This window comes from Fringilla coelebs (assembly GCF_963513975.1).
Source record: "Fringilla coelebs genome assembly, chromosome: 3".
Lineage (NCBI taxonomy): Eukaryota > Metazoa > Chordata > Aves > Passeriformes > Fringillidae > Fringilla > Fringilla coelebs.
Window position 1 is genome coordinate 25,596,074 of NC_140030.1, and position 12,114 is coordinate 25,608,187.

Consider the following 12,114-nt stretch of genomic DNA (forward strand, 5'->3'; position numbering starts at 1 on the left):
ATGATTAATTAATATTCTCCACACTATCAGTTCTGTGCCCTCCCCACTAAAGGACTTGTTCTGGTAGAGGAACTTGTGGAAATTTAATCTTCTAACTTTCCTGAGAATCCCCTTGCAGTCTCTTCAAAGAAAAGCACTCAAAAAGGCAAATTATCAAAAGGGAGTTTTGCAAGCTGGAGATCTTTTTAACATAGGTACTAGGTCGTGAGCAAGGTGCTTGGGCCCTTCATTCTCCTGGGTCTGCACACAACCAATCTGTCCTTGTCTGCATCGTACCAAAGGGCCCAAAATCACCACCAGCAAGCCACAATCTCATCACTTGTACTGCTTGCACAGGAACCAAGAGAACCACTGGATGCACCATGCAAGAAGATGAGGTGAGCAGGCTGAAGCAGCAAGTGGGGTCACAAAACCCACTTTACTCAGGGAACCAGTGTCACTGTGGCTGCTGTGTGCACCCTGTCACTACTGGCATTGGCTTTTCTTCCTAGAACCTGGCTACACTCCACAGCAACCCCTCTCTCTGTGTGAAATGTACTTCAGCTGACATTAACTATGAAATCACCAGTTTCTACATGTTTCTACTCAACTTTATAAGGTATCATTGCTGTTCAGTGGAGACACAAACCCAGGCACCTCTGAAAGGTGCTGCTAACTCACCAAGCCATTTCACAAGGGAAGCAAAGACACTCAGTAAACACCCATCTCCCACAGGAAGCCAAGACAGCTAACTCACATGTTACTCACTGGAGGTTCAGGCTGGGAAGAGGAGATGATGCCCACAGTTGCCTATGGTAAGCTGAGATGTCCTTACTAAGGACTTGAGAGCTGGCCCAGCACTGATAAAGGTTTGCAGTATAGTCATTAACAAGGGCAGAAAAGGACCAGCATTGAATGGTTTTGCAAATCCTGATTTTAACTACTAGCAATTTACCAATCAATATGTTCAATTCACTGCAAGCTTACTTCCTCCTGTAGATATAGGGACAAACTCAGAGCTAGAACTGGTCTGCTCTGAACAAGCTAAAGTGTATCAGGACTGCCAACCTTCCCAACAGCAAGCTGGATTTATGCACGTGCTAGTCCAGTGGCTCTGGCACCAGAAAGCATCACCAAAATACAAACATAGGAACAGGATGCCAAGAGGGCCAAAATCATGTTTGCATGATGACACATCCACTGAGGAATGTGGACAAGACACTGCTCTGTCCCTCTGCTGCTCAGTGCGCAGGTAAGCCTTCACCTACTGAAACTTTTTAGGTGTCACTAAGCTATTTCACAGGGCAAGCCCAGGAGAGAAGGTCCTATAAATGACATAAAACTTCACAGATGGAAATTTATGGTCTGAGTTACAACTGCACCCAGTGACAATGTCCTGTTAAATACAAAGGCATCAAGATGGGCCACTCCAACAGCATCTGGACTAGCGTGGTAACAGAGAGGCCTCAGTCAACATCTGCTGTACTTCCTAGGACAGCAGTTTTGACTATCTCTTAAGAAGACCCTCAGATTAACTTTTCAAAAGCAAATAAATGGAAACTTGGCCCTCATGCCCCTCCTACCAACCCTCTCCTTCATGGTGCCCAAAATGCCATCCTGACAGGCTGCACCCTCCCTCTACAAAAGCTGACATAGGGTGTGCAGGGTCCACTTTCTCTAATCTGATATTATGCAGTATCAGAATGTTTCATACACGAGGTCTGGAAAAAGCAGTGGGAGTTTCTTCCTGAGTAACATGCTTGTGTCCCTAAACATTGATGTTGATTTACCCAACACTCTGCTCACAACCAAATGAGAAATTATGTCCTGAGAAAAATGTGGATGGTGATTTGTAGGGGAAAAAACTGTATTTATGGATTATTTTGGCCATTTAATCCATGCAAAAACCCAAAAAGAGGAAATGGTGCTTTATTCAAGACATCTGTGTACCTGCTGCTTAGGTAAATCTGTCTTTTCAGCCTTTTCTCCTTCTTCTTTGCTGAGTGCCTTGCTGAGGTTTGACACCCATTTCAGTAAATCCCCAGCTTTCTCAACATGTTCCTTCTTTTCCTCTTCCATTGATTTCTGATGAGTGCCATAAATTGTAAAGAAACATGTAAATGCAAACAGTTGAAATATGTAACATTAATGTCTATAGAAACACAAATCTATCCCAATGCCATTATTATCACCACATAAACATAAAATTATTTCTTCTTTATTTACCACTACATGCATTACTATGACACTGATACAGGAACAAAAATGGCACATAATTATAAACAATAACAAAAGAATACCTCAAGTGATTTTTAATTATGATAAATGTGCTTATTCATACACACATACAATCATTATAAAATGATTGATAGCAAGAAAAAGCATAGCTTCCCAGCCATTACTCAGCAGATAAAATCTCAAAAGCATTTGCATATAAAGTATCTTTGAATTGCTGCCTTTGCATTACCCTCAGGTAAGGATATGTACAACCAGTATAGCATAACAGTATTTTGCATATTATGCACATGGATTACCAAATTACAATTAGGAAGAATACATTGTTTTTATGTCTACAGAAATAATAAAAAAATAAAAGTAAAATACTGAGACATTTAATCTTTTTCTGCACAGGAAAACATTCTCCTTTTCATATAAGTACAATCTGTTAGGTGGATACTTGTCAATACTGAGAAAACACACTCAAGCCCTTCCATGTACCATGAGTAAAAATGAAAACATTTTATTTCAATATATTTTTAAAAAATTTGATATGCAATTGTAATTCATTTGTCTATTAGAGCAAAAGACAATTCTAAGAAAAAAAAAAACCAGGAAATTAGAGGAAAACTTAGGACAAGAAATACAACTTTCTGGTGTAAGCAGCCCTAAAATTAATGAAATATCAGTGTGGAAAAAAGTACTGATGCATGTGTGCTTACTGCACTGCAGATTTAATTCTTGTATATTTTATTGCCACTCTTGTAAAACAAATGGTATCTGCAGACTGATTTGTAATTTTAAGTAACAGGTCACATGAAATACTACACTGTGTTCACTCACAAAATGGTCAATCTCTCTCAACCTTATTGTAAGAATACAATTCTTGTCTCACCTAAATCTACCCACTTTGAACGAATATTAACTTCACCAACATCAGTACAATTTCTCATTTACTCTACCTACGTGTAAAGTAATGATAGACAAGGCCTTCAGGTAAAGACTGAACACATAGATTGCATTTTGAAATTATGAATCTGCCTATCTATAAATTTCAGTTTTGCAATAAGTAATATCTAATTCCAATTTCAGTGGTTTATGCTAATTAGTTGTTCATAACAATTAATTTTACAGCAACTAATTAATGCTAGAAAACACCACTTATGATTTTCCATAAAGGCCATCACAGATATTTTCCTTAATTTTAACAGGTTTTAAAGCAGAGCCCAAAATGTGTATTAGTATCTTCTGTCCTCTATGAATTATAGTAAAGACTGGAAATTCCTGTTTTCATGGGCTGAGCTGCTTCTAACAGCCGCAGCCCAGTGTGGCAATCAAAAACAGCTCTATCTAAAGCTTCTTTGTAGGTTATCTTCTTCTTAGTTTTGGGGCATGTTAAAACTTTAATATGCAATTTTTCATCCTTCATCTTTGTAGCTGTGATAGCATCAATAACACCATTCTTAATTGCATCTTCCATTGTTAATCTGGAATGAGACTTTGGATCTATCAAGCCACCAGTCAAGTACTGATACTCCAGGCAGCGCATGCCCATTTCTTTGTCTATGGCACTTAAATGCACAGCTTCAACAGCTGACATAACAGTGTTCCTTACAGGATGAATGATCCCCGTAAAGATCAGCTCACACTGCTGGATTTGCTTGGCACAGCCATCATCAATTAATTCCCTTTGCAAAGCCTCTGAAACACTGTACTTTTTCCCTGTAAATGGATCAATTACACCTCCTGTACTAACCTGAGCTTCAAGACATCGGAGGGCAGTAACTCTGTCTACCAAATTTTTGCGTGAGGCTTTCAAGACTGGAATTCTTTCATTGGTTTCAGAAAGCCAGAACCCTGCAATAGGACTGTTTAAATCTTTATTTGGCTGTGAACTGCTAACTAAAATATCACCAAACTCATTAACTGTGATGAGGCCCTCCTTATATTTGTTGACTAATGCTCTGTCAATTCTACCCTGATTTAAGGTCTCCTCAATATTAAACTGTACACCTGTTTTAAGATCTGTAAGCAAAAGAAAAGAATTTCCATCAGAGTCAAAACACGTAGACTCCTTCCAATCAAATTCCTGTTTCGAAAGCTCAAGATATGTAGCTTTATCAATATAACTTTTTAGATAAGCCTCATATGAAGTCATTTCACTTCCTGTGTCAACATTTATTACAGAAGTTTTATGACTTTTCTCTGCTGATGGGCTGCTTATTTTCCTTTCGCCAACTGGAAGCAAAAAGCATTTACTGCTTACACTGAACAAACACATTTTCAGCAAATCACAGTAGTACATAGCTTTCCTGTTATTTGGATTGTGAAAACATTTTGCATTACTTGAAGGCTCATGTAAAAATTTTAAAATTGTGTTATTAAGCAAGCCAAGCTGCACAGCAGCTTCTGGAGGTACACGAACACTTCTTACAGGATCAATAACCCCCCCACATGCAATTTGAGCCTCAAGGATATTTTTACCTTTTTGTCTTTCTAAAATTTGAGCTTCCACAGCTTGAAATACAGACAGCACTTTGCCAGAACAGCAATAACCCAGAACAGCTTTCTCTGCCTCAAGCAGTCTACTCTTGAATTCACTATCTGCAAGCCCTCTAACAACTGAATCATCAACAGAGAATTTCTGACCTGTTGTGGGATCAATAATGAAACCAGTAGCTGCTTGGGCCTCTAAAAATGCTAAGGCCAGTGCTTTTCCCATGATTTTTCTCTTTGCTGCCAAAGCAAAAGAGAGTATCTCTTTGCTGGATTCAAGGTACAGCCCAGCTATAGCTGTAGGTTTAGTTAAAAATTTTTCAAGACTTTTCTGAACCTCATCAACAGTTTTCTGTCCTGAAATGAGCTGCTCAACAGTGAGCCTGTCTAAAAGTTTAACTTCAGTCAACTGCCTGGCAGTTACATCATGTCGGAGACCTTGAAATTTAATAGTATCATATTCCTCTGTAAAATATTCCAGCTGAGTAGCATCATCAACAGTTCCCAAAACCTCTTCTCCTAAGAAAGAGCTCATCTTTGCAAAGTCTTCTTTCCTAAACCCTTCTGAAGTTTTGTATCCCTGAAACATTCTCTCTTCATTACCAAAAGTCTTGTCATTTTCTTGGTTTAATGTTGTGACTTCAACATGCATGTCATAGTGCTTGTTCTTCACTATCTGTAAATAGGAAGTTTTTGACACAGTGAGAAATAAACCTGCAGACTATGCTGCACACATAATTCACTCCTAAATCCACCACCAGAGAAACCAAAAGAAGAACTCAAATGCAAGTCAGAAAGGAGAACTGCTACAAGGATTGGCGAGCAGAGATATATAAATAGCTTGAGTTTTGAAATGCATTTGCCATTTCAAATATTTATTCAAAAACAGGAATATGACTAAACTAAACATCACTAACTGTTGTTTGTAACTATATGAACTTACTGCTGTTAATCAAAACTTACTTTGACAAATAAAGATACAACAGTGTATGTGAATTCCTATTTTCAATACAGATTTTTAAAATTATCTTTCATAGACATTAACAAACCTGGTAGTAAGGTCTAATATAAAGCGTTTTGTGTTAAGTAAGACAGAAGGGGTTCCCTTCACCAAGATAGGAACATAAGAAATACTAAACAGAATAAAGTATAACCAAAACCAACCAACCAAATGGACTAGTAAAAGGCACCGTTAGGAAGGCAAACCCTCACAAAATGTAGTGTGTACCTCCAAGGGATGCAGTTTTACCACTCCTAATTCATGTTTTGTGTCTTCTCCATGTCTAACGGTTTGTCTGGAACTGTGTAGGTTCCTGTTTCTCAGTGTGTCCCTTTCAGACGTTCCAGAGATTTGGCTTGCTTTATCAAAAGTTATCTGGAACTGTGTACTCGTCTGTGAAACAAACTCCGTAAAAGACTGGGAACTTGAATCTTCTAATGATTGGTTTATGCTTGACATCTGAAACTGCACCTCTCTTGGTATTGTGTCATCAGCACTCACATACAATGTATTTTCTTCTATTTGATCAGATTTAAAACCTGATCTTTCCTGTTTCTGCCTTAACAAAGGTGAGGTACGTGAAGGAAGCTGTTCAAATTCTTTAGCTGCAGTCTCACTCAGGTAATTGAAATCATTCCCTCTTCTCTCACAGCTCAATTTAAATCCAGAATCTTGGAGCTTATTATTTTGCTTAACTTCATTCTGAAATGAAAGAAACCTATGTTCACTCTCCCTGACCTGCAGATCCATCTTCTGTTTCAAGCTCTCAACCATGCGCTTCTGTGCTTCCAGCTCTTCCTCGAGTTTCCTGCACTTCTGGTGATAGTCCATCTCAGCCTGCTTCCCTTGCTGTAGTTGTTCGTGACATTTTTTGAGCCTTTCTTGTAGATCTTCCATTTGCCTCTTGTACAACATGATGTTTTCCTCAGCCATATGCTTTTCTTGCTGAAGAGCAACACATTCTAGTTTTATACCAGATATGTCCTTTTCTGTCATGCTATGGGATTCCAGTAATTTTTCAACTTTTTTCCTAAATTCCTCTGCAGAGTGTTTAAACTTAATGGATTCTTCCTGAAATAGAATCATCTTCTTGCGCGCCATCTGTTCATCCAGAGTCTTCTGATGGAGTTCGTCCTGCAATTTTTTTAATTTGCTACTTAGTTCTTGTATATGAGCTTGTTGTAGTGCCATCTTCTGCTCACTCATTCGCTTTTCCAGAGTTAGAGCATTCATCTGAGCATTTAAATTTTTAACCTCACGGTCAATGCTGAGGGTGGAAGCATTTTGTTTATCACATTTTTGTTTATACTCACTAGCTAAGTCTTTTGTTTTTGCAAGATCAACTTCTAGGCTTTTGATTTTACATATGAATTCTTGCTCAATTATTGTCTGTTTGTGCAATTGTTCATTTGTTGTACGCAATTGTTCTTTGAAACCATCTGCTAGGGCTTTCAAAGCATCGTTTTTCCTCTGAATATTTTCTTTTTCCAAAGTCATCTTCTCTGATTCAGATTGAATTTGCTTCATCAGTAGTTTTGTTTCAGTGTTCCATTTATTAAGGTCTTCTATCTGTTTTCTCAATGTTTCTGACATGTGATTGCTTTTGGTTAATTCATTCTTCAGCATCTGAATTTCATGCTGGTTTTCTTTCTCTACTTTTGTTTTTTGAAGCAACTGTTCTTTAATTTTCTTATACTGGTCTTGAAGATTATTTGCTTCTCCTTTACATGACTGTGTTCTGTGTTCAGCTGCCAGCTTCTCTTTTTGAAGGGAACTGATTTGTGAATTTAAATGTTTGATAGTTATTTCAGTTTTTGTATGTGATCTGGTTAATTCCTCTATTTCTCTTTTTAGCTGTGTCTTTTCTTGCTGAACAGACTTCAGGTCCTCCTGATAGTTCATCTGAAGTTTTTTAAGGTCCATATTTTCTTGCATCACCTCTTCGGCTTTACCTGTAGTCCTCTGTAGCTGCCTTTCCAGTTCTTTCAACTGTTGCAAATATCCCTGCTCTATTTGGTCTTTTTCCTCCAACTTAATTTTTAGGCACTTAAGTTCACTGTTGACTTGATCTAGTTTTTCTTTTAATAAACGAGACTTTTCTTCTGTTGATGATTTTTGAAGTTCAATTTCATTCAGTTCATATTTCAGGTCTTTAATAGTTTTATCGGCTTTTTTCTTAGCAAGGGTCAATTCATCTATCTTTTGCTTAAGCTCTTCTACTTTTTTGGCTTCTAGTTTCTTCTGGAAACTTGTAATTTCAGAATCAATCCTACACTGGCTGCCTTGCCCAGCTGTGAAAGTCGGCAGGGAAATTTCTCTAGTTACAGAATATGTGCCTTCAACCTTCCTTCTGGATTCAGTTGTTTCTCTTTCTTGCAGTTTTATTTCTGATAGGTTCCCTTTAAAGTCAAGATCTTGTTCCATTTGCTTGATGAGTTTCATAAGTTTCTCTTCTCCATCTGTTTTTTTCTTCAGTTCCTGCATCAAGGTTTTTTTTTGTTTCTCTAAATCATGAAGATTAGTATCTTTTCTTCTTAGAAGGTCTTCAAGGTTTCTTCTGGCAAAGGTGCTTTCTTCTATTTGATTTCGAAAAGCACGGAGGTTTTCTTCCAGTATACTTCTTTGAGTCTCTGCCTGAAAAATGAACTGCCTTACACACTCCAACTCCTGCTCTGCATCTGCTTTCTCTCTCTCAATGCTTTCTAGATCTACACGACACTGCTTGGCCTCTTGCTCAGCCTTGGTCTTCTGGAGACAGATCTCCTCCATCTCCTTTTGCTGCTTCTTCCGCTCTTTTTCTGCAGCTTCTCTCACTTTAGGGAGCTCCTGTTCCGCTTGGATTTTTTGTTTCTTCATATTCTCCAACATCTCCTCAAGTGTTTTTACCCTTCCCACGAGTTTTTTATTCTCATCAGCTGTGCTATTTTGCTGTGCCATTAGATCTGAATATGCCTGACGTGCAGATGCCTCCTTATTCTTTAAAATCTGTAAAAGAATAAGATAAGTTGGATTGTACTTTTTGTAATGCAGCATATGGAACGTATGAGGCTCTTAGAAAAGCAGAAGGGAAAATACTTACTCATGCATACATGGTATGTCCAGAAAGCAGGATGAGCAGTTCCCACCACCATCACCTTCTCTTGAAGGCTTCAGGAAGTTACATTAGCCAAATATGAAACCCTTGGCAAAGACATCCACAAAGCGAAGAAATCCTGAAGCCTCTCACTTCAGTCAGATGCCTCTTAGCAGAAAGCAACACCAAACAGCTCACTTTGGCATTCTCTCCAAACAAATAGGTAGAGCAAACAATGACCCGAACACAGTGCGCAAGAATTCCCAAGGAGAAAGTGGCCTACCATTTCTCAATCAGTTCAGCAGGAGCTAGAACAAGGATTTAAGCTTTCAAGCACAAATGACACAAGAAAAGTTTGGAAATCCCCTCGAAGAAAAGAAATAGTATCTCAGAGCCAAGATGCAGCACCTCCAGAAAGCGCAATATCCAAACCCCCATACATCTGTGCTCCATGGTGTGCTCCCCAGTCCCTGTACCCCCACTGACCCAGCTGGGGGACTAGCAAGAGCACAGCTGCTCTGCAGTGCAGACACAGAAGCGTAAACATGGTCATCAGGAAAATCCTACTGCAGATCCAGAGCAAGAAGTGTAATCACTGGTGATAATATGGTTGAAACTATACATACCTTGTCTTCATTAGCACAGTTGTGGTGCTAAGTTACCAAATGTGAGCTAACATGAAGTAAGAACACACCTATATTCCTATGATTGTACAAACAGGGCATGAAGGGTAACGACAGCAATGTTTTCAAACAAACAAACCATTGGGTTACTTAAAATTTACCAGATTTACTTGGTTTTTTTGTATGATATCTGAGACCTTTCTTAAAAGGCTAATGCAAAGGCAGCTTCTCCAGTTCCTCTCCATATTTCCCTGTATTATAATTTTGAACAATCCCCAATAGAAACAAAGTATGTAAAATGATTTGTTATCAGATCTTTTATATTCACATAAACACAAAATCTAATTTATTATACTTGAAAAACAGGACCAAAAAATATAGGTACAGTAACAAACTGCATCTTCCTAGCTTTCATTTTTTTAATCAACATGCTGAGCATCAGTCGGGTGGAGAAAAGGATGACAAATATTAACATAAAATAAACAAAAATATTAATTTCTAAGAACTTAAAAATCTTAACCATCTCAAAATGTACAGTAATTGATACATGATTAGCATATTCATTGTTTAAATTATGCTCAATCAATCTTAAATCACTTGACCTTGACATATTTTGTGATTCAAATGTTGATTTGCATTGATTTAGAATCATTCTGAGATTAACTCTTTCATTTGCATTGCATAAAAACTCTGGTACCTTAACAACAGTTGGGCTCCTTTTCTCTTCATTATCTTTCTCTCTCTTTTTTTGCTTTTCTTTATTTTCAAATGAGGCTTTTATGCCTACTTTTGCAGCAAATGTTTTCTGGAGTTCAGCGGTTTTTCCAGGAACCTTTGTGCTATTACCCTCATCTCTACTGTCTACTTCTGAAACTAGCAATGGATGTTTACATTTCTGACCCTGTTCTAGCCTGTCTTCTCCACTCTGCCTCTTCCCACTTCTATTTATGCTGTCCAAACCATAAGTGCTACCCTGTGGTATTTTCTTCACACTTACTTCTTCATAGTGACTTAAAAGCTTTTTTGCTAGTTCATGTTCTGATAATGGAAAATAATCCTCTTCTCCAGAAAAAAATCCTGAGAGACTTAAATTTGCATTTAAATCACCAGTATTTCCTAACAATTCTGTACCTAAATGTTGATCATTCTGCAGTGGCGGTACTTGACAATCTAATGGATAGGATTCAGAGACTTCTGCTGCACAGTGACTTGCTGAAATATTTCCTGAAGAAAGAGCCAAAATTTCTTGCTCTTTAGTCTTGGCTTTATTTGTATTTAAATCTGATTTTTCTAGGACTTCGTTTTCTACTAGGAAGTAATCTCTGTCCAGAGATGCTTTCTGCAGTTTGTCAATATTCCTTTTAACACTACAACAAACACCTGGATTGCTCATAGATTGAAAATTTAACTTTGTTTTCTCACTTCTATTGTGCACTGCCAGCTCTCTCAAAGAGGACACAGCTTTCTCTAAAGATGTTGCATCTGTTGCACGTGAAAGAGAATCATCTTTTTCACCAAACACTTGAAACTCTCTGTCTTCAGATTTTAAAGTAATATGGCTTTTGCCTTCTGTAAAGCAATGCTCTTTACACTGACATTGAAAAAGAGTTCTCTGTGAAAAATGTTGCTGTTTGTAAGGGCTGATACCCAGGGCCTGCTCTGCAGTTTTTGGAGTTACTTGACCTTTCTTTGCTCTTAGCTCAAAATCAATTTCTGATTGCATCTCACATTCTTCCTTTGTTGAAACATCACTCCCTGTCCTTCTTGAATTTTTTTTTCCTTTGGTTTTTTGTATCATTTCCACTTCAGGCAACTTCTTTGATTTCCCCTCTGTTTTCTGTCTCTCTTGATTAGCAATTTGCTCCTTTAACATTTCACCAGGATCATTGTTCACACTCACAGAGATTTTAGTTGAAACAAAACAATCTTTTCTGCCATTTTTTTCTTCTTTACTTTGATCACCAAAATCCATTAAACTCTCATGCTCTGTATGTAGCTTACTGTCTCTGTTGCCACTAATGCTGCTTTCTTGACCACTGACATTGAGAAGTTGCTTAAATGTTCTATGAGTTTTGATTTTATCATATCTGTCTACATTTAATTTTCTTCTGTTCATTTCCAGTTTATTTTCTGGATATTCAGGTTTACTGTAAGAGTTCTGGTTTTGCAAATATTCCACATCCATCATGCTTTCATTATGTTTCTTTTCTTCTCTCAATTCAAGATCTTCATTACACCCCAAATGTTGAAAGACTTCTGCTGACTTCACAGGTTGCTCTTGTTGATTCTCTTCTGGTAAACTCTGAGCATGACAGCATATGGATTAAACTGAGATATGGCAGAAAGTATCTTATTTTTCCCTTATTCTCTGTCTTATTCATGCCATTACTGAGAGTTAGGAAGAAGCACTGACATAAAAGAAAATCTTGGAAGAGTCACAGACTTCAGAGGTCTATGAAGAATTTTTCTTCCCACAAGAAAAAAACCCTCATTCCTCTTTTGAAAAAGATTATTCTTTTTCTGATTTTCTACCCTGATTAAAGAGAAAAAGAATCCTATTATATTCTTTTGAGACTGGAAACCTGCTTGGGATATCTTCAAAGAAGTTACCAAAGATTTAGAAGGCTGACAGAGGAGGAAGGAAGATGGGAGATACTGATTTCAAAAAAAAGCAGCCCTGGAGATGCGGAGCAGACTGAAACTCTAAATATTTTGGAAGATTCCAC

The 12,114-nt window shown here is 37.8% G+C and overlaps 2 protein-coding genes across 9 annotated transcripts in view; both read right to left on the reverse strand.

Moving 5' to 3' along the window:
* LOC311152026 (dystonin-like) overlaps positions 1 to 12,114 on the reverse strand; it is a 255,181-nt gene that overhangs the window by 112,530 nt on the left and 130,537 nt on the right. For all 8 annotated transcript variants that reach the window (XM_084202770.1, XM_084202771.1, XM_084202769.1 and 5 more), the window contains one exon: positions 1,930 to 2,064. In XM_084202770.1, coding sequence (XP_084058896.1) covers positions 1,930 to 2,064 — 135 coding nt within the window. The remainder of the gene's footprint in view (positions 1 to 1,929; positions 2,065 to 12,114) is intronic.
* LOC311152229 (desmoplakin-like) lies at positions 3,452 to 5,344 on the reverse strand (the record flags this gene model as incomplete). Its single annotated transcript, XM_084203128.1, has 1 exon — positions 3,452 to 5,344. One exon carries the CDS (start codon positions 5,342 to 5,344, stop codon positions 3,452 to 3,454), a length of 1,893 nt encoding a protein of 630 aa, XP_084059254.1.